Here is a 26259-nt window from a genome sequence, read left to right as displayed (position 1 = left end):
GGGTGAAGGGGCCTTGCTCATCAGGTCCTGGTTAGTTAAGAGAGTATAGTATTGTTTTAAGTCATCGAGTCAGTGTTTAGTTTAACTCAAATCAAAACTAGTAAGTATTGCAGATGGACTACTGGAAAGCTGTCCAAACCTTCGAAGGGAAAGAGCCTGCAGAAATTGAACTTTCCAAACCTTTTATGCGTCACGAAAGAGAAGATAATGGAGTTCCATTGCTATGCGGTGTGAGGTTCAACCCTATGAAACTGTGATTCTTAAACCATTTTTAGATCTATAAAAATGGTAATTTCACTTGATTCAACCTAACTTGAGGTGTTCATATTAGCATAGAACAAACTGGACAGTTCCACTGGCAAAGGAAATGCTGTGTGTGTGTGTGTGTGTGTGTGTGTGTGTGTGTGTGTGTGTGTGTGTGTGTGTGTGTGTGTGTGTGTGTGTGTGTGTGTGTGTGTGTGTGTGTGTGTGTGTGTGTGTGTGTGTCTCAGGAGTTGTCCAGTTTCACCAGACGAGAAAATGTGATATAGCAATTAAAAGTAAGCAGGGAGTAAGCCTGGAACTCCCCTGTCAAAGCCAGGATTCCCTGAAATACAGGCCAAGGAGCTGGGATAATTGGACGTTTTTGAGCAGAGGAAGGAAATTCCTGGACCTGGAGTTTGAGGCAGATTAAAGAGACAAGGGTGCAGATGATGGTCTGGGAGGCAGTGACTGAACTGGCAAGGAGGCTGCTGTGCAGGAACCCAGGCAAGCGGGAGTGAGACCTCACCAGGGCAGCAGCAGTGGAGATGCAAAGGAATATGACAAGGAAAGGAAATTAAGTAGAGAAACCTGAACAGAGAATTCCAAAGGGAAGAAAACCAAGCAAACTTAGGGTGAGCCAGAGTGTTGTGTAGGAGGTCTGGGAAACGGAGGAGGTGCACTCCCTCCAGAGGTGACTCTGTAAGCAGCCATCTCCGTCCAGCATCTTGGGTTTCCAGGGCCCAAATTCAAGTCCAATCTGGGCAGGGTTCACTGTCCAAAGGGTATTTCTTGTGGGGGTGAGGCTGGGTTGTGGCTGAAAGAGACTTAAGATAATTCTGGAAATAATGTAAAAGGTTGTCAGAAACAGGGTGGAGCCCTGAAAGGAAGCTGGGGAGAACCAGGTAAGAAGACAGTCCCGGTTGGGGGCTGGTGCTCACAACCCTGCCCCGCGGACCCAGGCAGATGGGCCAGTCGGATAAAACGGGAATCTCCACTCAGAATGAAGGGTAGCGAGGGGGCTGCAAGGTCGGCGTCTCCCTACACGCTGGACGTCACCCATCCCAGTGCACTGGATGCCGAGAAGCAAGAAGCTGTGAACAGCTGGAGACGGCTGGCCCTGGGGAAGGAGCCGGGCGCTGCAGGAGAACGGAGGCCGGAGGCGTCACTGTGGGCAGAGACGAATGTCAAGAGAGTAATTTACTGTTAAACCAGACTCATTTCTCTTAAAATACAAGATGATACTAAGTTGGTTGGCATGTAGAATCTAGTATTGGAAATGTAAACGACTGTCAGGTCGTTAAACCACTCCTCAGTGGCCAGGTCGGGCGTTCCCATTCTGCGTGTATGGTGTTTCATTGCCCCATTAGACAGCATGTCTAATTTAGCATCTGGGTAACATCTGGAAGATTGAGTGTGGGAGCTCCACCATTGACGGTGGAAGACTGTCCACAAATCAGAAAGAAATCATGGTTAGAGAGGATATCGGTGTATTTCCCGCTCAGCGATTGGGGCAGATTATTACCTTTCTCTTCATTTTAGCCTGTTAATCAGTAGTGGTTGTGATCTGCCCACTATCACACACAATTCACGTGGCCTCATGCTGTATGGTAGCTGCTGTCGCATGGCCTCAGCAGCACTGTAACCTCACAAGGCCTTTTTTAACATTGAATCTTTCCGCTGACCTCCATTTTCAGAATTGTTTTATACCCTTTAGTTTTCTTATTATTAAAGCAGATAGATCTAAACAGAAGGTTCTAGGCAGACCTAGGTACAATTTAATTAACTCGTTCTGCTCAGCTTTTATTTGGGAGCTTAACTGACTGGGTCCCGTTGTTTATGACATCACAAAGGTGCAGTAACATTAAAGGGAGGCACTGAAACATGATCACAGAAATCTGTTCTCTCTTCACAATGATACTGCCAAACACAGTGATACTTTCTGCTGAAGTAGTAGCTAATTAGGTACCACACCTGGCTGAAGGTTAAAAAGTGGCATAGATTTATTTACCTCCATAACAAATATAATATCTCTAAGGAAAATTGAACTAAGAAAAGACTGCCATTCTTTTTGAATAGCAGTGCTTTTGAACGCATTATGCTCACACTTTGGTCATTACATTTATTTTTCATTCATGGTCTGTGCCTCCTATTTTAAGCCTATTCATTTTTCTTCTAATTTTAAGATTAAATAAGGCAAAATGGAAGCTTGTGTTATTATTTAGCGTGAAAACACAGAGCCTCATCTTAGCTAATGAGTCTAATAAATGCCAGGCAGTACCTCCTCGTGTTGGGTGTGTGTTTTATATGCAGAAGGTAACAGAGGCTGGGTAGCTGGGATGCCAAGTTACAGATGGGGTTGTGGAATGCTATTTGACAGCCGATTAGAGTAATCTGTCAGAAATGATGACTTAATCACCATAACAGACGCCAAATTCCCTCATAGAATTCCACCCAGAGGAATCTAGTTTCCTTACAATATTTTATTTTATTTTTTGCCAGGACTAAATGGTTCCGTTGCTTGTTTTTCCCCTCTCGTGTACCACATGTCTTTAACAGCAATGTAAATAGGAGGTGTCATTTAGCTAAAAGGGGCTGCCTTGGAGCCTCATAAGCCAAAAGCAGATTTATAATTCTGAGTCCTACAGGTTTTCCTCGGTCGTGAGGTTATTAGCATATATGATAATAGCTTGGAGTTGAGCGGTAATAGTTGTCCAAATCCCTGGTAAGCAAGAAAGGCCTTTCTTTCCAATCTGTTCTCCTGTGGACGAGACCCTTTCTCTTTCCCCCTCAGAGAACCTCTTGTCTATGTAAGATGATGGTGATGGTGATAACTTTATTGAACATTACTGTGCAGTGTCTTGGACACTTTTCCCATGTCAGTGGCAATTAAGGAGAAATCCTAATTTATTTCCACTATGGCTTTTTCCCCTATTGCAAGGATGATACGAGAGAAGAGTAGTTTACGTTTCTTCGTTGTTACCATTCAGATACCCCCCCCCCCCCGTCTTGGTTTAGATCCCTTTTATAAGAATATGTCAGCCAGTATTGACTGAAAGTCCTCTGTACCTAATGTGTTAACCACACTTAATGTTGCTGCATGGAAAAGCAACTTGGAATGGCGTGTGGTCCAAGCTCAGCTGAATCCCATGAGCTACCTTCTGAGCACCTTCAGAAGGTCACCTTTGCCCCAGAATTTCCAAGGCAGTGTTCACATGAACAGACCTTGTCTAACACAGGCGGTTAGCAGAGAGCCAGCTACCACGGCCTTCCGCTGGGGTCAGTGACTTACCAGCCCTCAGGGGTCCGCACTGTGGTTCATTTTGTAAATCCTAACATACCATTTGCCTTCTTCATTTGTGAATAAACCACAAAATGTGGAATCATTTAATGTCCATGAAGCTAAACCATTCCTTTCCTCTCACAGAATAATGGGTAGCTGATCTTGCTTGCCGTAAGTTTGCTCCTCCTCAGTGTGGGTATAAAACAGTTCTGCTTCCGTTGTGTGGGTCTTGAACCTCTGGAGGAGAGCCCGTGGATGGTTCCTCCAGAGTCACGTTGTCGGGGGCTGTACTTTGCTGGCATGACTATAAAGCCAGGATCGGTTTTTTCTTTCATTCATTCTTTTAAACTTTTTTTCCTGCCTTTTTCATGAAGAAAACCCAAACAATAATTTTGTTCTTGAACCACTTATAAAATAATGGTATGTGTGTATGCAAATCTATGCACATACCTGCATGGACATCTGCAGGCCACACACAGCAGGACATGGGAGGGAAGCCTGCAGACGGATGCAGTCTGTGTGTGTGGTGTAGAAGAGGAAAGTTAAGGTCATTTTCTGGGCCCCTAGAAACCCCAGACTTGCTCACAGCGCCCTTGTGCGGTATGTGCTAGAGGCAGATGGAGTCCAGACCGTAGGCTCTGGGCTGTGCCCCAGCCCCTGGCAGACCTGCCTTTGAATTCTGCCTCCACCACATCCCGTGTGACTTGGCCAAGTCATTTAACTGCTCTCTCCATGGCTTCCTCTGAAGTACTGATCTCATAGGCTCTTGTCAGAATTAAAATGGTTCTCAATAACATGGATAAAGGGCCTGTAACAGTGCTCGGAACACTGACAGTGAACGGAAGATGGGCTCGGTTGGTACAGACGTGGCCTCATGTCTCCATTTCACCAAACATGGCTTTGTTCCTGGGATAAAAGCTGGATTTGACTGACTAGACAAATTATTTTTGTCATCTGTGTTTCTACAGGGGTGTCATGCTTTTCAAGAAACCTTAGCAGGTTTACCATACCGTTAACATAAAATAACAAAATTTGAAGGTCCTTGTTCAGTGCTGATGGACATGACAAAATCCATGCTCCTGAAGCTACCTTTGTTTTCTCCCGGTCTCCATTACACAGAGCATAATGTAACAGTGACTGAGATGACAGAGTCACTCACCAAGGGACATAGGCACCCCTGCCTGGCTTCAGGGGTACCTCCTATGTAATGGGGATCCCATGACAATACACAGAGGCTTTCATTTGGGGGGCTGGTGTGCCTCAAGTTGGTGGCAACTCTTTTGAAACATTTTTACCCACTCATAATATTTTTTGAGAAAATACAGATATTTCATAGTGATTATCAAGCAAGATAGGAAATATTCTCCGTGGATTATTTTTGCATTGTCATGGAATGAAAGAGGCATACCAGTGGGTCTTTGCTGGCTGGAATGCTCTCAGCGTTTTCTCATTTGGTGTATATCTCTTCTGTGAATTCACTTCTTTCCCTCCCTTCTTTCTCTATTTTTAAATATTTTATGGACAGGAAACTTATAATATGTGCTAACACGTCTGTTCTCTCCAGGGGTCAGGATAGGTTTAATAATGAGATGCGTAAAAGTGACTCTGTAAAAACCCATTTCAGGTTAAAAATGGCATGTTTTATTGAATCTCATGTGAAAGGTGGTTAACTCATCAATTGGTGATGGTTGGGGTTAAACAGGTTTCAACACGAGCTCTCCTGTGTGGGGGAACCAGCCGTGCCACCTGCCCTCAGCCCTTCCCTTCCCCTGGGGCTCCATCTTCCCTTCTAGGCTGTGTTATGCATCCGAGGGCTTGCGGCCACGAGCTCTGGAGAGATCAGACTAGACTCCGTCTACTGGGGGATCCCTGAGAGCATGGCTACTGAGCCCTGATGCTCGGGGACCAGCCTCATCACGTCGCTGTTGCCAGAGCTGTGCACAGCACTCTCTGCATGCAGCTGCCCCTCAGACTTTTCCAGGGTCGTTCCTTGTTTTCATTTTAATGAGTCGCACTTGGGTTCTTCTGCGACACAGGAAAGATCACCACATTCAGGAGCAAGGAACTTCAGATCCAGTCAGAGGTCAGCCACTCTCAAGACCAGGGGTGGATGGCTCAGTCCCTGGTCCCTGCATGTGTACAGAGGACCACGTGCCGCTCTCTCAGTAGGGGTGGGATGAAGGGGACTTGTGTTCCTTCCTACTAGTGTGACAAGGATGGAGGCCTGATGACAGCTAGTGCCTGTATCTGAGCCACGCTGCAGCCTCTGTGGGTGCACAGTTTAGCCTCGGGATAGAAAGGACACCGAGGTAGGGGCCTGTGCTCAAGAAGTGCCACTGTGCTAAAAGCCTGAGCAGATCCCACCACAGAGACCATCCCTCTGAGTGGTCCGCCCTGGACATTCATGTGATGCTGGTGCCTGACACCCAGGCGTCACAGAGATTGAGCCCGGGCCTTGGAAGGAACATGCTTATCTCTAGTCTCCTGCTCCCCCATGGAAGGAGGAAGGGACAGAACTCTTAAAATTTCCCCTTTTGTTAGATTTTCGTTTTGAACAAATTGTGGGCCATAGACCAAGAAGTTAATCAGTACCTTAGTGCGTTAACTTTAGGCGAAGTGTTCTGCAAGAAAACTTTACAAATGTATTGATAGTCAAAAAGTCTTAAAAGAAATGGATTTAGAAGCCTTGCTTGGTAGAAACATAAAGTTGAAGAAATACACTGCCACATTTATTCCCAATATATCATAGGATATATTGCCCAAACCCCGGCTCTTGCTGTCTCTGGTGCAGGCGGGCTGCAGAGAGCCTAGCGTGGAGACAACCGTAGCTCTCCTGCTGTCTCCTAAGTTTTATGCAAGTACAGCTGAATGGAATGCGAGCGGTGGGCTCCGTGCTGGGTCCCATCATGAAACCCTGTAAATAAATGTCACGGGCTGGTGTTTATAAATTCCTAGACTTACCAAAAAGCACGGACAGATCATGACAGTATGGACTACTGAATGTTTTTTTCAATTGTATAAGTCTATGGAGTACAGGTGTAATTTTGTTACATGGATATATTGCATAGCAGCGAAGTCCGGCCATTTAGTATGTGAACATTTTCGTGTTTCTTAGGAGACTCCCTGCAAAAACTCTTGAAGCTCATGTGCTCACTTGCCGTAGGCAGAAGAAGCAGGTAGCCCTTGGGAACTGGCCTCAGCCTGACCCGGAGATCTCCTTACACCTGACTAGACATTACCCAGATTGGGATAGTGACTTGCTCGTTCTTTGGGCCTTCTCCTGGTCTGCTGCTATTAGCTGGGCCTTCCAAGTATGGCCAGAGTACAGCATGGAGATCCAGCCTCAGCCACATCTGACCCTGGGAGCAGACAGGCCAGGTTCCCTGGTCACAGTTGGAGCGAGAGGGAGAAGCTGCTGATTTTGTCTTGGTCCTTGAGAAAGGTGCTAAGGGTGTGACCTCTGGCGACCAGTCCTGGTGCCTAGGGCAGTTTTAACTCAGGATTGGGTAGACCAGCATTTTTTCCTTCTTACCTAAAATTCTGCCATCCCCAAGTATATTCCTCACTGTAAGTGTTGTTACGCTTTAGATCTTGTGTTTTTAGCAAACTGTCTTTGATAGCTTCTGTGGCTTCCTCTGTTGGTTAAAATGTCGCCATGTCATCATTCTTTTACTAAACAGTGCAACCTGTTTTCTCTTAGCGTGCGCCTTCAAATACTGCTGTCCTCTTCCCTGAAATGCCCTTCACACGTCGTCCAGTTATCACCAGGTTAGGGTTCCATCGAGAGTGAGCTCAAATCCTCTTCATCTGCGTCAGCTGCTCTGGTGTGTCCTCCCCTCTCTGTGTCAGTCTCTGCGTCTGCACACTTCCAGGCTCAGCACACCCCGTGTCACACCCTGTGTCACACAGTGGGAGACGGTCACTGTCTCTGCCCCAGGGGTACAGTACACGCTCTGTCATGATGAGAACTCTTCCTCATTCTCTGTTCCTGCATCAGACATAGTGTCTGGTAAGAGCAGACACAGTGAATGAATCAGTAGTCCCAGAGTCAGTCTGGGCCAAATCTTTGAAACCATTTCTGTTATGGGAAAGACTCCCCTTTTTATAACTTGAAAATTTAAACTGGATACCCATCCCCACCCCCCGCAAAACAAGATCTTCCCTGCTCATCTAAAGAAATCTACTGAAGTTCTTAGAATCATGAGATACAGGCAAAGTGAGACCTTGTGAGAACAATAACTCCAAACCCTTTTTTGCCTTTCTTGACATTTACATCCTGTATGTGATCAGAAATTTGTAACTCAAATGAACTGTTGGTGATAATGAGCCGTTCTTAATACAGTGCTGATTGAACACCTTTCTCCAAGAAGGTCGTGGGCTTTGCATACGTTATTTAAATTGGCTTCCGAACATACCTGGAGTAGGGTGACCACCCATTCACTGTGGTCTGACAATTCACGTATCTGCGAAGTTGACTTTTCTGCCCACTGAGCCTGGGAAAGACCAAAACAAGTCCAAATCCGCAGAGACCGTGCCATCACTACTAACTGGTGCCTTCCTGAGCCTTCTGGGTGTCTTAGGTCAGGAACAGCTAATTCTCTCACCAGCTGCATGGAAACAGAGTCAAGTCATGACACCAGCCACACAGCTGCGGAGACACAGGGTTGCAGGAGTTGGGAGGAAGGCCCTTCCCCTGAGGGGCTGTCTCAGGCGCCCACGGCCAGTGAGGCCTACAGCTCTTTCTCGAAGGCTCATATGTTCAGGGCCCAAGGGGGACACTTTGTAGAGAAGAGAGTGGAACAGAGGAGTCCTCACAGGAGTGAAGGAAGGGAGATTGCTGTCTCTTCTGTAAGCCACCCTCCGTGCCCTAGCCGCAGATGACTTTCTTAGAATACAAATGTCCGGCTTGCTGCCTTTGCTGCTTAAATCTTCTGTACCTGACCATGGGAATTTTAGACAAGTTTCATTTTCCTCACTTCTCTAGGCCCTTGAGATCTGGAGGCTCCTTCCCCACTCCCATTTGGGACTCTTTGCAAAAAGGAACTGTGTTCTCACTCCCCACATCCTTGTATGGGATCGCCTGTGGGTGTCCCGTGCCTTCCCCTTCATCCTCTCCTGGCAAGTTCAAGGATCAAACCAGATGTTGCCCTTGCTGGGAGCCTTGGCTTTCCTCTCCAACAGGACTCAGGGCCCCTAGACTCGAGTACACCCTGGTCCTGCCTCTCCCCAAGCACTGGCCAGGTTGTTGCGCTGGCTCTTGGCAACAGTGTGCCCCCACCACAGTGAGCACTGAGGGGATGGCTCCTCGGTGAACCTTAGTCCACAGCCTGATGTGCTGTCGCTGTCCCTGTTTCTACCACAGTTGATGGGCATGGAGCTGGGCACTGCAGGGCGGCTCACACGAAGCCTCTATGCGTCGGCCCCAAATAGGCCTTCTGTCTTTCTCACTAAAGCAAGGAGGTCACATTCCTCAGCCCGAATCAGGGGTTTGCACAGAAGTTAACTTTTTAAGATATATATTTCACTCTTTTCTGAAAAAAAAAATGGTCATGTACCCCTAAACATTCTCATTCTAGTCTCCCCCTCCCCAAATTGAATCCATTAAGTAATGGAGTGGAATTCTGAGAGACCCCACGTCCCAAGGCCTGTTTTCTTGGCTTTAGGAGACGCGAAGCAGCCCAGGTACCTCGATGATCCCCACCCACCTCATCCCCTTCCATCCTGAAGACCCTGACAGGCGTTAGGTGTGCGTGGTCCTGGCTACTGGGTGGTAATCTCTCAGCATGCCAGTGCCAGAGCCAAATCCTGTTCCCCTTTCATTTAAATGAGATAAAGCCCAGAGCTGTGGATTGTGCGTGGTGGAGTCCACTGGGGAAGTTAAAGGTTCAGAGAGAACAGGGCCCATTATAATAAAAGCATCCGCACAGCCAGTGATTCCATCCACCCTGTGGCGTCTGTGTTCCTTGGAGTATGATGAAATATGAAGCAAGAGGACCTTTGAAAGCAGTTTGAGGGATTTATTTTAATTGGAAATGGTAGCATTCTGTGCTTGGGGCAAGCTCAGTGGATGGTGCCAGTGGAGTGGAGGGCACCGTGTGACAGCCAGAGGGCATCCAGGTCCGCCCCAGGTGGGATCCTGCTGCGGGTTCCTCCCGCTCTGTGTGCACACGGTGCATAATGGCGAGCTCCGTGTCCTCCTCCTCTGGGCAGCCGCCTCTCTATCTGTCCTTCCATGCTGCAGTGGCTCTCTGCTCCTGTACTTTTATTAGCATCTGATGAGAACTATGCGCTGCACCTGAGTCAGCCAACTGCTAGGCCATAGAATGGCCAGCGAGGAGCAGAGGCAGTCTGCTGTCCATCTGTGATCGCACCATCTCCACTGTGTCCAGCACAGTTTAGGTTCTGTATACGAGGTCCCAGCATTCCCCTATAGTCCTCACAACCCATACAGCCTCACTGCCTCACCATGCAGGTGAGGAGAGGAGACTGAAGCTCAGGGAAGTGAAGACACTTGCCCAGGATCACACAGCTGTGATGAACGGCAGAGCCAGAATGACCTGTCACATAGGGGCAGCATTATACTGAATGGCAGAACCAGGTTTCAAGCTTGTCTAACACCCAAGCCCGAACTTCCAAATACACACTGGGTTACAGGGCCCCATGGCTTCAAAGGGTTAGATTCCTGAACATAAAGCACAGGCTTGCTTTTTATTGTAGCAGATTTTACCTGGGAGAAGTCCTATTATTATTTATGTGCCCCTGAAACAATATCAGTACTCAAACTGCTTCAGATTTCTGAGACTGTTGTTACAGCTATTCAATCTGCCCTTACTGTCTCACTTTTGTGTTTTTAGATGCATCATCCCATTCAGATGAAACCTGCAGATAGTGAAAAGTCAAACGGTAGGTGGTGACCAGCTCTCTCCTTTGCTCGTGTTTGCTTCTTTAAATTACAAAGTCAGGTGGGGGAGGGAAGAGCCAGCCCAGCTGCTTTTGCTTTGGGGGGCGGCAGGGAGCACTGCTCCGGGAGCCTTCTGCTGTGTCCGCAAGTCTCTCTCCAGCCTTGTTCATCTCTGGCGTAAAGATCTGTGAGTGTTTCCCCTGTCCCTCTGGTTATGGTCCCTGTGGTGACCCTGTGGCTCTTGTCTCCTCCAGCTGGCCAACGTGAGGGTACCTGATGGGGACAGGACACAAGCCAGAAAGGAAGTGCCTGTCAAGAGTTAGGCTTGCTTTGTTTTTCTTCTTCTTTTTCCCCCCACCCACCCTCCTTTTTTTTTCTTGCCTATTTATTCCTCTTTGACTTTGAGAATCTCACTACACTCTTCTCTGAATTGTGCTGATGCATTCGCATCAGAATTCACTCCAAGTTCAGCCTGTTGATTAAATAAACGTACACTTGGTGCGAAAATATGCATTTGATGAGGTCCATGAAATAATTGGGATTTGCCTCTTGAAAACACGAGAGAGCTGATAGGCACGTTTCTCTCTATCAAGTTTTTGCTTCCATTTCTACAAGCCTTCTGTCCCTGTTTTGTTCTTTTAATTTACTGAAATGTATGTTAAAAGAATCATCTACCTTCTTAGACCAGAGAGCTTCTCTGTCCCCCAAGACTGACATAATCAGCACCGCTTCCTTCTAACAGACAGTTTTGCACCTCATTAATTAGTAATCAGGGCAGAAGCCATGCACTTAGAGATCTCTGTATCTGCAAATGTAAATTATGATTGGGCTCTAAATCTCTCCACAAGGTATTTTTTTGCTAATTGTAGTGCATTCCATTTTCTGGCTTCTCCACAGACTAGGAAGTTTTGAAGAAAAGTCCAAGTGATAGCCTGGCACTTCCAGCACTTGGTTTGTCAGGGCTTCCCTCTCTCACCTGGCACAGCGGTGTGCACCTGTTGTCCCGGCTACTCCGGAGGCTGAGGTGTGACCACCTCATGAGCTGGAGGGCAGCTCAAGCCCAGCCTGGGTGACATAGCAAGATGCCATTTCTGTATAAATATGTACAGTTTTAAAAAGATTTGCTCTCTCTGGGAGTAGACTTTTGGTACTTTGACCACTGTCTTCTCCTCAGGCTTATACCTTTCTTGGGGTTAATTCCCGTTTGTCTATATTGCTTTATCAAAACGTGGCCTTTAGTGTCAAAGCTCTAAAATCTGCTACTTTATTGTGGGACAATGACCAAGTCACTGCTCTCCTGCCAGGGGCTGGGGCTGCAGCAATGAATATGAAAAGGAAGAAAGAGAAAAGATTACAGGAGGCCACGTCTCTGACCTCATAAAATTTATGCTTAGTCTATCTAGAGGTCAATTCAGCTTTGGACTTCAATTTTCTTTTTCTTAAAATGAGATTAATGGTAACTCTGTCCCGTAGATTGGCTTTTTCTCCCCAATACTCAAATAAGATGTTTGTGAACCGTCTATGTAACTATAGAGCATGTCTATAAAACATTGAGTGCTGTCATCGTGCAGAGATTGTCACCTGGCTCTTTGGGGCCCTTTGCTGAGTGTGCTGCCTGTGTGGAAGGCCAGGCTGATTGCTTGAGAACTTTGGCTCAGGATGTGCATGCTTGTGGTCTGTTGGGTCCCTCCTTGGGGGAGAGGAGAGATGATTTTGTACCTGCGGGGCGAATCCTGTCGGGACAGGTCATCCTGGGGCTTCTGGTCACAAGAGGTGTTCCCTGATGAGAACTATGCACTGTGGCCCCATAATTCTCTAAAGCATGTCAGGGCAAGGAGCGTGGAATTCAAGTTTGCGGAAAAGGCTCCATCTCATTTCTGAACCTAAGGTTGTATAGATATAAAAACATGACAAGTTAGAAAACAGAGATGAAAGCAGGCAACCCCCAAATACCCCAGCAGTTGGATTGAGTTTGTGTGTGCGCGCGCGCGCTGCGGTGCAGGAATGCCCTCTGACTCAGAACCCCTTCCATAGAAGCTGCCAGGAGTACTCAGAGTGCCCCGTTGCTTTCTGTCCAGAGTCTGCTCTGGATGCTGAGGATAGAGTTTGCTCTGGGTCTAGAACCACAGCAACACAATAAAATTGTCATGGGCACACCCAATCTTGCGTGATCTCTGAAGCCAAGCAGATTGGGCACCATCATCACTAGGATGAGAAAGTACCTCAGTCAACTATTTTTCAAGAAACAGCATAGGCCAGCAGTTAAGAACTGTCTTGAGAAGTGTAGATTTGACCCCTGACTCTGCACTTTTTAGTTGTGTCCTTGGGCAAGTTATTGAACCTCACTCAGCCTCAGTGTCTTCGACTGTAAGAAGGGCTACAAAAGTGTGGTCTGAACTCCTTTTGTAAGGTTGTTTGAGGGTTATGTAAGCTCAGGACAGTAAAGAGCTTAGCGTAACACCTGGACAAAGTAAATACGCAGCATACTAAGTTATGCTAAGTCAGCAGCGTAATTCTGCTCCCTGAGACAGCCATTTCAGAGTTCTGAGGGGTGGGTGCAGGCCTGGCCTTGCTAGGGCTTCATACCAAAGCTTAGATCTGTATATACAGTGAAAACCCCCACACCCCTGCTTGGCCCAGTTCTCTCTTTGCTTTGTAGATTAAATTTCATTTTCTAAATTTCCAGTAAGAAAAGCCAAAAAGTATAAATGGACCCAAGCTACTTTTAAAGGGCTCTTTACAGCAGGTCAAATGGAGCCTCCCCTTGCATAGACGCAGAGAGGTTTTAAGGTTCTCTTTGAACCTGATTGAGGAATCAGGAGAATGTATAATTTTCTAAAACAAGTGATAAAAGCTGCACGCCTTTTCTGATTTCACATGGCATTTTTGACAGGTAAGCAGAGTTTCAAAAGCTCCGAGAGCACAAAGATTTCTGTGACTCGGATGCTCTAAATAGCTCCTATAGTTGTGAAAGAAGTATAACGAGCTCTAATTGCACTTTTATTGAGTTTACTGACATTTATGGATAGCACAAAGGACTCGTCACAGTTAGACAGTTACCGTCTTCATTATCAGTGTGTTCAGATTGCTGAAATTCTGTATTTGCTGAGCAAGAAAAGGCTGCTAATCACAGATTAATTAGTGATGGACACATGAATTCCAGAAAAGCAATCACCCTTGGAAGCCTTCTTCATCTAGAGATTCTGGCAAATTGTGCCTCTGTGTCGAGCCCAGAAATGGTAGATGGCTCTCCGATCAGCCCTGCACTGTGGGATTTTCCTGAACAGACTTCTTAAGTCCCCAGGCTCCCATGCCCTGCCCTCTCAGTCGGCCCTGGTTTGAGCTGCAGCCTCTAGCATATCTACGCAAATGTGTAGTACTGTATTTTCTGTCCACAAGCTCCTGCTATGCCAGGTGTCCAAGAGAAAAAAATCCCTAAGCAGTGAACTGCTGAGGCTATTAAAAAGAGCCATGGAATAAATACATGGCTTTCAGCAGAGCCCAGCTTGTCTGTTATTTCTCCATTGCAGAAAGTTGAATGATGGGGGGGCATTTGAGGAGGTGTGGATTTTGGTACCAGTATAAAGTAGCCCAAACATCGTTACCCTGTTTAATTTTGTATGTACCATCCAGCTTTTAATTTTCTCTTGCTATCCAGAAAAAGGTACCAGTTATGTAAGACTGAAAATTAAAAACAGTTGCTGAAGTTGGTCTAGCAGCAAGTGATCAGAGAGGCTCAGAGTTTGCAGTGGTTCTACGCAAGGGTGACGGTGGCTGGAGCCAGTGTTTTCTCTTACATTTCTTGTTATGAGGAGGATTGTTCTTACTCTGCGGACAGAGCATTGATCCGTCCTGCCTTAACCCTCCAACCTCACAGTTTGCTGAAAATCCAGCAATGCCATTTAAGCTGCTGTCTCTCTTTCTCAAGGCCTCCAGTGTCCCTATGTCAAGTTCAGAGCTAGCTGGAGTCAAGATAACTAAGTATCACCAGGGGAGGGTAAAGGCCTGCGAAGCCACCATAAAAATAGGAATCACGGGGTATTTCCAGCCAGTCACTTTCTGATTTACTGGAAAATGAAGAAATAATTTTGAAATTCAAAGTGGAGAGACTCACAGATTTGGAGGCAGTAATTAAATGCCATATGTTAGCACTAACACATTGAAAAGTTGTTAATTAATTCAGGCAGCCCCAAATCCAGGTGTGACTTTGACAGATTGTACACCCGGATGTTAGCACAAACTTACAATTAGGGCTTTCTCAAAAATGAAGTTTCTATTCCCCTAACTTAAAAACGTCACCCCTTGTACTTAAAATATTAACCCTTTCTTATTATACCGTGGAAGGAGAGCTTGGAATGACCACCAGCATAGAAAAACCCATTTCATGTCTATTGTCATTATCAATGGAGGGGACCCAATCTGTGCAGCAGTTGGTCCATAAATGTAAAGTATTTCCCCACATTTACTGATTCATTGGCTGTCTTAGAGGAAATTACTTTTCCTTCTACAGGGCAAGGACCTTACCTTTTAATTATCTTTTTTAAATGCCCCTAAAGTAGCAATAGATTGTAAACATACTAGGTTTGTTTAAGTACTTGGCATTCTTACAGATTAAAAAAATAAGTGAGAATCAGACATGGTGTCTCACACCTCTCTGGCCAGTACTTTGGGAGTCTGAGGCAAAAGGATCACTTAAGACCTGCCTGGCCAACATAGCAAGACCCCATTCCTAAAAAAAAAAAAAAATCAATGGGGTGTGGTGGTACCTGTAGTCCTAGCTACTTCAGAGGCTGAGATAAGAGGATGCTTTGAGCCCCTGAGCTCAGGGCTGTAGTGATCTGTGATTGCCCTACCGTACTCCAGCCTAGAAGACAGAACAAGATTCTGTCTCTATTTTAAAAAGAAAGAAGAAAGGAAAAGGAAAGAAAAAATAAGTGAGATACTTTATGCCTATAAATACTTAGGAAAAACTCACCAAGAAAGTCATCAAAAATTGATGAAAAAGTTAAGTACATTCAAGATAACTATGTTTATTTAGGACATGTACAAAGCTGTTAGGGATCCTTAGAATGGGAATCCTGGGAATAAATTTTATGAATAAATTTCCACTGGAAAATCAAGAAAACTCGAGAGGAAAGCTGGGTATGTTTGATCACCTGCGTTTTGCCCCTGAAGCAAGCAGAGCAGCCCTGGCTGGGGAAATGCTGCTGTGTCCACTCCTTGAGCCTCCCCAGTGCCACCCAGGTGTGCACACAACAAGGAGGAAGCGAGCATCCTGAATAGCAGGTGCATGGCTCCGTCTCCTTTTTTTTTTTTTTCCTTAGCCAATACTAGTTGCTTTAAAAAGTGAGAGTTGGCTTGGTGCCCGTAGCACAGTGATTATGGCACTAGCCACATGCACCAGGGCTGGCGGGTTTGAATCCAGCCTGGGCCGGCTAGACAATGAAAACTGCAACAACAACAACAAAAATAGCTGGGTGTTGTGGTGGGCACCTGTAGTCCCTGCTACTTGGGAGGCTAAGGCAAGAGTATCGCTTAAGCCCAAGAGTTTGAGGTTGCTGTGAGCTGTGATGCCACAGCACTCTACCCAGGGCGACATAGTGAGACTCTGTCTCAAAAAAATAATAATAAAATAAAAAGTGAAAGTTACTGTTGCCTTGCTAAGCTTACTCTGAGCAATGGCTGGGAAGTCAGGATTTCTTAATGGGTGGTTTCCATTTTCTTATTATTCATCTCAGGAAAGAATCATGTTTGAGCTTCCTCAGGAGTTGCATGTTTAATTTGCTATGGCGTCTCTCCTGAAGCTCAAAACCTGTAAATTGTTCCAGCTAAATACCATGATTATAGGTTTACCGGTGAAACCGAGGACCAAGTGGGAATTTTTTGTTGTTGTTTAAAAGCATTAGAACTAGATTCTTCAGGGTAAGAAGAAGAGCAGCCGAGCTTTTACTCTCCCAAAGATGCCAGGCACAGTTTGCTGGGTGTAGGAGTTGCGGAGGTGAGAGGGAAGGATGAGTCTGGAAGCTTCCCCCTCTCAGTTCCATCCCTGCCCTTCCCAGGAATAATGCCATGCCTCCTGGGCCATGCCCGTCCCGTCCCTGGCTGGGGAGTGCAGCCCCTCAGAGAGCCTGCAGGCATCCGGTGCCCAGAGGCTCAGTGCTTCAGACAGTGGATCCGCAGCGTAGTCACTGTGCCAGCAGTGCCCGTGACTTGCCAGGCTTTCTCCAGGTCACAGCGGACTAGGGGTACCTGACATATTCTGAGGGGAGGAGAAGGAACTTCAGTTGGAAATTCTTTATCCACATACAGGAGGTCAGGTCCTCAGCTCGGTCCCTCCCTGAGAGCCCACGATGCCTATGGCCACGTCTGCCTTGTGTCCCAGCACACTCAGTGGCCACTGCTGTCCTCACATGTGAGCCCCTGACCTACAGGAGAAGCAGAAAACAGGGTGTGGCACCCTGAGGTCAAGCCACTCTCCCTCACCTTTCAAACACAGTTCCCACGTGTCCCTGACTCCACACCCCTCCAGCCCCTCCGGTCCCTCCACAGCCTGCCTGTGCTGCCTGGTCAGCTCGAATCCCGCAGCTTCCATCAGGCCTTGCTCGAGTGCACAATTCACAGTTTATAAGTATGTGGTGTCACGGTCTCCAGCCTATGTGCTTTGGAGCCCTCGAATTTCTCGAGTTATCTCAGAAGCTGTCCCAAGTGCAGAGAGCAGCTGACTGCAAGGGATTCTGCACACCTCTCCCACACCCTCACCCCAAGTACTCCAGGCAGCCCCTCCATTGCTAGGAAACAGAATAATGTTGAAAACTTCATTTCATGGAAGACAAAACTGAGATCCTCAGAGGTCAGCTAACTGGTTGATTCTCTAACGCTGCGCTTCTCAACCTATGGGTCGTGACCCTTTTGGGGGTCGAACAACCCTTTCACAGGGGTTGCCTAAATACATCCTGCATATCAGATATTTACATTACAATTCATAACAGTAGCAAAATTACAGTTATGAAGTAGCAACGAAAATAATTTTATGGTTGGGGGTCACCACAACATGAGGAACTGTATTAAAGGGTCGCGGCATTAGGAAAGTTGAGAACCATTGCTCTAAGGGCACACATCAAATGAATGGCAACTGGTCAGGGCTATCACTTCCCCCCTGGAAGCCTCATCTCCTCCTTTGAACTTGGAGAAGAATTTGGGGAAGGTCCAGGCTGAAGGTGCCCAGGCAGCCCCGCCCCTGTGAGATCTGGAACTGTTTTAAAGACAGAATATCCCTTGTGCCTCTTCTGGTCTGGGATTGTAGGAGAAGGAGCTTTTAGCCGTCACCTTTAGGCCCTTCGCACCAACATGTGGCTTTTTAAATTAAAACTACATTTAAAAATCACTTCCTCAATCACACCAGCCCCTTTTAAGAGGTCAGTAGCCACAGGTGGCTTCAGCTTCTGTGTGGACAGCATGGACGTAGGTGGCATTGCCACAGGGGAAGCCCCGTGTTTCCTCGTCACCGGAGATGCTGGCTGCTGCAAGGCACAGACCATGCATTTGAACTCAGCCTTCAGAAGCAACCGGCCCTGTAAAGTCTGAGATATGGGCTTGCTGGTTAAATGAAGATGAGACATTTACTGCCCAAGGAAGGCATATGAAGGAAACAAAAATAAAAGCCTATTAAATAGCAGTGACAAGAGTATAACACAGATGTAAAACAAAGGTTTATACACCAGTGACTGGAGGCAGAGCCCATGCCCAGGCAGGACACTGTGCTGTCTCTGGTTTTTATCTCAGAAATGGGTTGAAATGAGATGGTGAGAAATAAGCAGGACTTCTCCCTGGGGGCATCTGTGATATCCTGAAAAAAAGGCATCTTTCCTAAAAAAAGGCTTTAAACATTGTCTTCAAATCATTTTTAACCTTGCCTTTCAGGCCAAATGTAGGTCACATATCTCGAGCAGGAATGTGGAGATTTTGAGGAAAATCTCCCAGGTCTTCTGAGGTAAAACCAGCCTTCTCTTTCCCTGCTGTCACTTTCCAAAGCTCAAGTTTGCATATTGTCATGACACCCAAAATACATTTGTGTTCAGCAGAAATCCTGCCTCCCACTGGTTCTGTTATGAATGGCAGGGTGGGCGTGGGCAGTCAGAGGAACTTCTCAGAGGACTGGCTGGTCAGCTGGTGAGAACTGTGAAGTCCATGCCATGGGAAGGAAGTGCTTCCCTGGCTCTCCCAGGAAATCAGAATCGCCCTGGTCTCTCCTTCTGGTCTAGATCAGTGGAGATACAGCTTATTTGGAAAAGGGTTTCCTTTCCTGGAGTTGCATTTTACCCTTTCCCTTTCTGTCACTGTTCCTCTCCTGACCTTTCTCTTCTTTGCTGTCACTTAAGTTAAAAGAACATCTACAAAGCACCACAATTAAAATCTATATCCAGTAACCTCTATGGCGCAGTAGTCATTAGCAATTACAAAAGTGCTTTAAAATTGTAGTAAACACGTTGCTGTTCGTTTCTGAATGGGAAACTGCTGTTGGTTTCTGTGCCCTATTAAGATGTTTTATTAGTAAGAACAGGTGCAGGAAGATTCAAAATGTTCAGGAAGGGCAGGGTGGGAGGGAGAGGGGTGCTGGGCGCCTGGAAGGAGGAGGGCGGGCCGGCGTCTGCAGAGGCAGCCTCAGGACTCACGTTCAGTCTCACAGGGCTGCAGCCTGTTTTGATGGGCTGATGAAGCATTGACCACAAGAAAAATGATGAAATGGCCTCTGCTCATTCATTATTTTTATCTCCTAGCTGTGGAAGACAGGAAATTGTTCATAGGAATGGTTTCAAAGAAATGTAACGAGAATGACATCAGGGTGATGTTCTCCGCGTTTGGTCAGATAGAAGAATGCAGGATCCTCCGGGGGCCCGACGGCCTGAGTCGAGGTGAGTGTGCCGTCCCAGAAGCCTCTCTGCTGGAGTGTAATTGGAACTGTGTGTCATAGTCAAGGTAGACGTAGGCACCGCTCACAGCAAGAGGTCACCCGATAATGTGTCCCCTGTGATAGTTCTCCAACTTGAACTTCTCACCGTAGCTGAAATGATCACCTTTTACTTCACAAGTTGAGAAGGGCTCAGTGCCAACTTATTAACTCAGGTTGTCACTGTCAGGCGGAAAGCAGACAGGCTGCCCTACCATACACACCCCTTTCGTCTCAAGTTGAAGACGATTTGGGGGGAGGGGGCAAGGAGGAGATCTGGGAGATGAGAAAGGATATTTGTTGGTTTTGTCTTCGTCTTCTGGCTCTCTGCTCATGCCTGAAAGAAGTGTTAGGAGTATGGGCCTCTTCGCAGTGTGGAAACCAAGAAGAAAGTGTCAGTGTTCACATCAGTGCAGAGCAGGTATGGACCCACAATAGCGGGCCCGTCTTGGGGTATTCGAGTTCTATTTTAAAGAGTGAAACTCCTGGTGTCCCAAGCCCAAGGAGTTCTTTAGGTGACAGAAAATGACTTCATCCTGAAAAAGGCTGTAGGCTCTTTTTTGCCACGATGACACAAGCAAAAGCTGCCCTCAGAGCCTGATGAAAACCAGTATTTTTGCAAGCAGCTGTACAAAATAGTCGGAAACTACTGTTCTCTGCCCTGTGTGCCTGCCCCCCTGGCACTGCCCCTCGCTGAGTGTGAACAGGGTCTGACTGCAGTTCCCTGAATCAGTCCACAGTGTAAAACATTTTTCAGTTCCTATAAGAAATATATGTTAAAAAAAAAAAAAAGAAATATATGTTTTTGCAACATGAAGTTTTCCTTTTGTTATTACTACAGTTATGAGTGCAGTTTCCACAGGACTAATTAGAAACTTAGTTTCATTCTCAGTCTCCGGCTGGCCGCATGTTGAAGGAGTGAGACGTAAGTGGGAAGGACTGACTGTCACCCACCTCACTGGTTTTACCTACGCTCAGCACCACCTGAGGAAGAATATTTGTTCTTTTGATTTTTAGAGGTAGAGATTCATCATGTCAGCTGTTAGCATTGAAGGCCTGAGGAACAAAAGTTCCACCTCCAGCCACCTCCAGAGCCCCGAGGCGGGGGCAGCGTAGAGGGAGCCGGAAGGAGGCGTGGCAGTTCCAAGCTCTGGTTCCAGCATTTTCTTCTGAAGGCAGTTTTAAAGAGGGGAGGGGACATCAAAATCACAGCTTGTGCATTCTCTGACAATTCCAGAATTCTTATGTAACACTCACTTAATAGATGTGATTCTCTAAACGTTGAAGGAGGTGAGATACTGAGTAGGGTCCCTGAATAGCAGATGGAGGGCCCAGAGTGACAGCTCAGCGTCCGGATGGACTGCGCAGCCTCTGGCTCCCGTACAGTCTCACTAGCTAGGGGTGCGTCCTCACCGTTCCAGCCAGGAGAGCTTCTGGGCACTCCAGCAGCTGTATTTCACTGATGTCCACTCAGGAAGACCAGCCAGGAGAGAGATGGTCCCGGAAAAGGTAGGGAGGCTAGATGAAGAGCCCGATGTGTCCAAAGACAGGATAAGGTCTCTGTAATCCCTCTTCTGCGGCCCATTTAGTAATTAGAGTCCCCTCTGTCTCCTGTCAGTCACACTGCATTTTTCATCCCCCAGGTACAGCCTGGAGAGAAGGGTGAAGGGAAGCCCTTAATCATAGTGAAATGTGCAAGGGCTTCGAGGTCAGTGACTCCAGGTTCCACTCCCAGAACCTCTGCTGACCTGAAACGTAGCCAGCCTTAGTCCTTCCATCTTCCTACCTCTCTCTCTCAGTTTCCCCATTTGTAAATGACCCGCCCTGTTTATCCTGTAGGGAATCGCCAGTTAGCAAAGTGGTGGTAACGCCCGCCTGAGCAGGCCTGCGTAGGTCGTGCAGGGCCCACATGCACCAGGTTCAAATACTCGCCTGGCCTCAGCCTTGGCCTCTGCATGACCTGGCTGGTTTATGACGTGGCTCTCAGCCTCACTTTCTCCATCTGTCTGGTGGGGATGGTAACGCACACCAGTGCAGCCTGCAGCGCCCAGGGCTCCTTGAGCACACCTGGTTATTTCCACTTATCAGATTGTCCAGCAGCCAGAACCTTCACGGTCAAGAGCAAGCAGCAAACCCACTGCTTACAGAGAGAACTTGGCTGACTTGATCTGCCGTTTAGTTGATTAACCACACTTGGCACCAGAAGCAGCCCATTCCTGAAACAAGTTATGGGTGCCCCTTCCTCAATATTTTATGCAAATGCTGGCTTAGTGTGAAAAGGAGAATGGTCCTCCCTCTCCACTTTTTTTCCACCAGAAAAGTAATTTCTGGTGAACTGATGAGAATTCCCTATTGCAGAAAAGAAAATGCTCATTTATAACCATTTGTTCTGAAATATAAAGACAGAGAGTGGTACGTTTTTCAATTAGCAGGACCCAGGGACTCCTGGCTACAGAGACTTGCTCTTGAATCAGTGCATTCGTTAAAAGAACAATTCTCTTTTATGCTACTATTTTGCTTTTATTAAAGAATTACAGTTTTCAATCAAATATTAATAAATATTTCCCATTAGTGGCACTTCAGATAAGGGGATTTCAGGAGTTCTGTTCTGAATGGCTGTTGCTGGCTCAGCATTTAAAAAAATAAATAAAAATTAAGTGAAACAAAAGCTGGGCTGCTCTGAAAAGTGCCTTCTGATGCAAAATCAGGGTATGAATTGTTCAGCAAGAAAGTTTTAAAATCAGAGCATTTGATCTTGGAGAGGTACAGTTCAGTGGTTCGCTGTTCTTTTCCTGTCTTTGCCCAATTCACCTATAAGAATGGAGACAAAGGAGGCAGCTGGGCAGGCGCAGTGGTTCAGCCCTGTAGTCCTGGCATTCTGGGAGGCAGAGGCAGGTGGATCGCTTGAGCTCAGGAGTTCAAGACTCGCCTAAGCAAGAGCGAGACCCCGTCTCTACTAAAAATAGAAAAACTGGCTGGGCATTGTGGTAGGTGCCTGTAGTCTCAGACTCAGGAGACTGAGACAAGAGGATCACTTGACCCCAGGAGTTTCAGGTTGTAGTGAACTATGATGCCACAGTACTCTAGCCTGGGAGACAGTGAGACTCTGTCTCAACATAAAAAAAAAAAAAGCAGTGGGGTGGGTGGCCAGGTGCAGTGGCTAACGCCTATAATCCCAGCACTCTGGGAGGCCACGGCAGATGGATTGCCTGAGCTCAGGAGTTGGAGACCAGCCTAAGCCAAAGCAAAACCCCATCTCTAAAAAAATACCCAGGCATTGTGGCAGGTGCCTGTAGTCCAAGCTACTGGGGAGGCTGAGGCAAGAGAATCACTGGAGCCCTAAGAGTTTGAGGTTGCTGTGAGCTATGATGCCAGGGCAGTCAACCCCAAGGTGAAATGAGTGAGTTTCTGTTTCAAAAAAAGAAGAAGAAAAGGAGGCAGTTAGTTAGCTGGTTCCCACCAGGTTTCCACTGTCACTTCCTCTCTGCCACATCAGTAGTATTAGTTCCTCCCTGGATGGTGTGATGCTGAGGCTTTTCCAGGACCCTTTGCCCCAGTACCCTGACTACATCAGAGGTGCATTGCCAAGGCTGGCAGGGCCCACAGCTGTGCCCATCAGGTCTTGCTACACTTTCAGTTAGAAGCATTGTCTTTGTCTGAAAAGTCACGATCTCCCTATTCACAAGCAAAAGTATTTTTTTTTAATTTATTTTTATTAAATCTTAGCTGTGTACAATAGTATGATCATGGGGCACCATACACTTGGTTCATAGATCGTTTGACACATTTTCCTCCTCGCTGCCTCCTCGCTGAGGCAGCACTGTGCACAGCAAAGTGCGCTTTTCCCTCTTTGGGGCCAGTAACTCACATAGTTTGGAAAACACGGTTCGAGATGCTCTCACACAACTGCGGGACACTGGAATGCCGCGCAGCAGCAGCCCAGCCTCTCGGGCCTGAGCAGTGTCCCTGAGCCCGCGCATGGCCCTTCAGAGGAAGTGTTGGCTCTCAAAAGCAGATCTTGAGGCTTCTGAGCCGGATGTGCTTATTTGACCGTGTCACTGAGCATGTTGATTTCCTGAAACACGCATTCTCACTTTGCCGTAACCCCACCGTCAGAACAGGCTTTTTAGGTACAGTTGACAGGGATTTCTGCACAAAGGCTGCTGTGGGCCTGTGGCCTGGAGACAGTGAAGGAGTTTATTTCATTTTTCTTTCCCACAAACTGGAGTCAGATCTTTACTGCCATTTAAGGAAACTTTCTGCTTGTTTAAGAATATTCCAGCTATATTTATGGTGCTCCAGCATTCCCCCTGCCAGAACCCCTGACATATGAATTGGCAATATTTTCAGGGATTTTGGAGCGCACAGACTGGATTTAGCCATTAAATCCTCATTTGTTTTTGTTGTATCTGATCAGGGCATGGGGGTAAGGCTTTCAGCTATTAAAAGATGTTCACAGAGAGGACTCTATTTTGATCATTTTAGCTCTGCCTCCAAAGTACCTAAACATTCAGATATGTGGAAAGTTATCACATGCCCCCTGCATGGCTGGCTTTGTTTTTACAATCTTGTTCTGAGTACAATCTCCTAGCCTCATCTCAGGGATGAAGTTTTTGCCAACTATTAGGTAGGTCCTAATCAGTACCCAGCCTCAGATGCCATAAGGGAATGATGTTTCCATGCCAATTTTAAACAACCAGCCCAACATCAAGGATGGTGCATGAGGGTATTAATTTTTATGCCCCCATATTATACTGATAGCATATGTTTAATAAATCCTGCCACTGCTAAGAAGATACAACAAGGAAAATTGGCTACCTAAAGATCTCTGTTTGGCTAACTAGGAATTCATAAACAAATTTTCCACAGGTCAAACTCTCCATCACTCAGTGCTGGTCATTTTAAGTTGTGCTTCTTTCATTTGAAATATAGCAGGATTCTGCACATCTTTCAAAGAAGTAACAGAGAAGCAAGAGGCCCTGGTGTTGTTCGTACTGTTAAAAGTGCCTTTACTTTTTTCTTTGGGGGTGGGGGCAGGGTGCAGAGCAAGAATCCATCCAGTTCTCTCAAAACTCTCTTGCATCTGAGTCAAAAGGCAGAACGCCTAAGTTAAGCTATCCTTTCAGTTGAAATGACAGGTGTAATAGATGTGTTCCAAAATCTTCTCTGTGACAGGGCTCTGTGCCTTCCTTAGATCTTGTCTGTAGGAGGAAATTACTTTGAGAAACCTTCCCCCAGTCAATCATTTATCTGTTTTAGCAGCAAGAAGGCAACCTCACCAAAATAGGAGGAATCCAGCTCCTATCATGTGGATTAGCAGTCTGACATTCTGAAAGCAGAGACAATAAATAATTACAAAGGTAGATTACAGTTTGGCCACGTTTACAGATGGATTTTTTTTTTTTTGGCTATTTCATATATTTGGAGGTTTTGAGACAGTAATATACATGTCATCTTACCTAAGCCCCCTTCCTACCAAAAAAAGAAATGCAGCTTTATTATTTTGATACCTGTATCTTTTTTCTCCCAGCCTAGTTTCGCCAACATTTTGGTCAGTAGCCAGAAAACTGATTGCTGACATAGTCTGGAATTGCTGAGAGCTGACCCTACAAGGTCCGGGCCACTGTCTTTTCAAGACCCAGTAAACTCCACTGTACCCGGAAGCTCCTTTTTAGTAGGAGACAGAAACAGCTATGACCTAGATTATTGTCGTCCAATGGACAGCCTTCTCATTGACTTGAGAGAAGAAGCCAGCAGCCCATCTCAATGGTAGGGGCTTATGCGATCCTGTGTTGGTAAAAAGCCACAGGTTTGGAGGCCCTGTCCTAAGGCCACCACTATGTTTTCTGTAGTATTAAAAAGAATATTGGGCGGCGCCTGTGGATCAAAGGAGTAAGGCACCGGCCCCATATGCCAGAGGTGGTGGGTTCAAACCCAGCCCTGGCCAAAGAAAAACTGCAAAAAAAAAAAAAAAGAATATTAACATCTATCTATAGGATTTTCTCCTCTTTTAGAGAAATCACAAAGATTAACAAGCTACCATTCCAAGAAACACTGGGTTCTGAAGTCACTTAACTTTATCCAGAGTCACACAGAGAGTGGCATTTTTCAACATGTACTCCCACTTTATAAATGACACAGTAATTTTTTTCTCTTAAGTATTCGAACACATCACACGGTACAGAAGTTGACGAAGCCCCCAAGGAGACGGCTTTTCTCCCCCTGCACCACTGCCAACAGAATTAAAAGGTTCAAGAAGGCATCACATTTGTCAGATTAGTTTTTTGGATGGGGTAAGACTATTGTATAATTAGAAGCATCAGTTAAGTCTTTAATTGCAGGTTTCATAGAGGAAAGGGCAATGATTTGGGTTTATAGAAATAGAATTTCATTGTTCTATTGCTAACACTTCTCTTCTGAAACCTGTTAATTGCTGTATTTTTCCTGGCTAAGTTACTGAGAAAGGTCCCGCTTGTACGAAATTGTGGTGAATGCCTAAACTGTGCCTTATTGATTCTTGGTGACATTTTACATGTTTTTTAATCCATTTTTAACTTCCATTTGGAGATTGTCAGTTTGGCACATGTTCCCGAATAGTAAGAGCAAATGCAATGAATGTTACAATCTTCTTGACTGTTGAAAGCAGCATTAGTCTAGGCTTCACGTGGCTTCGAAGCTTTTTCCTCCATTGGAGTTTCAAGATAAGAAGTAGAAAAATTAAAATCTCGTAGCATTATTTCTTCATAATGTCGGTGATGATCACGAGGCTTCTGAGGAGATGTTACTTTGAAGCAGATGGTAAATTTGGACTGCCATCATTTTAGAGCTCAGCTTCAGTGTGGAAGCCAGTAGAGGCTCTGTCATCTGTCTCACACTCTGTTACACACA

The 26259-nt window shown here is 46.2% G+C and overlaps 1 protein-coding gene across 17 annotated transcripts in view; it reads left to right on the top strand.

The window, feature by feature from the left end:
- Nucleotides 1–26259, top strand: part of CELF2 (CUGBP Elav-like family member 2) — a 766349-nt gene that overhangs the window by 676229 nt on the left and 63861 nt on the right. For 16 of the 17 annotated variants that reach the window (XM_053572290.1, XM_053572279.1, XM_053572276.1 and 13 more), the window contains 2 exons: nucleotides 10378–10426; nucleotides 19202–19336. In XM_053572290.1, coding sequence (XP_053428265.1) covers nucleotides 10378–10426; nucleotides 19202–19336 — 184 coding nt within the window. Of the gene's footprint in view, nucleotides 1–10377; nucleotides 10427–19201; nucleotides 19337–26259 lie in introns of those variants that run through there. The other variant, XM_053572294.1, reaches the window with a different exon arrangement.

This window comes from Nycticebus coucang, chromosome 20 (genome assembly GCF_027406575.1).
Source record: "Nycticebus coucang isolate mNycCou1 chromosome 20, mNycCou1.pri, whole genome shotgun sequence".
Taxonomy (NCBI): Eukaryota; Metazoa; Chordata; class Mammalia; order Primates; family Lorisidae; genus Nycticebus; species Nycticebus coucang.
Note: the sequence above shows the minus strand (reverse complement) of the source record. Positions and strands in the feature narration are given on the sequence as shown.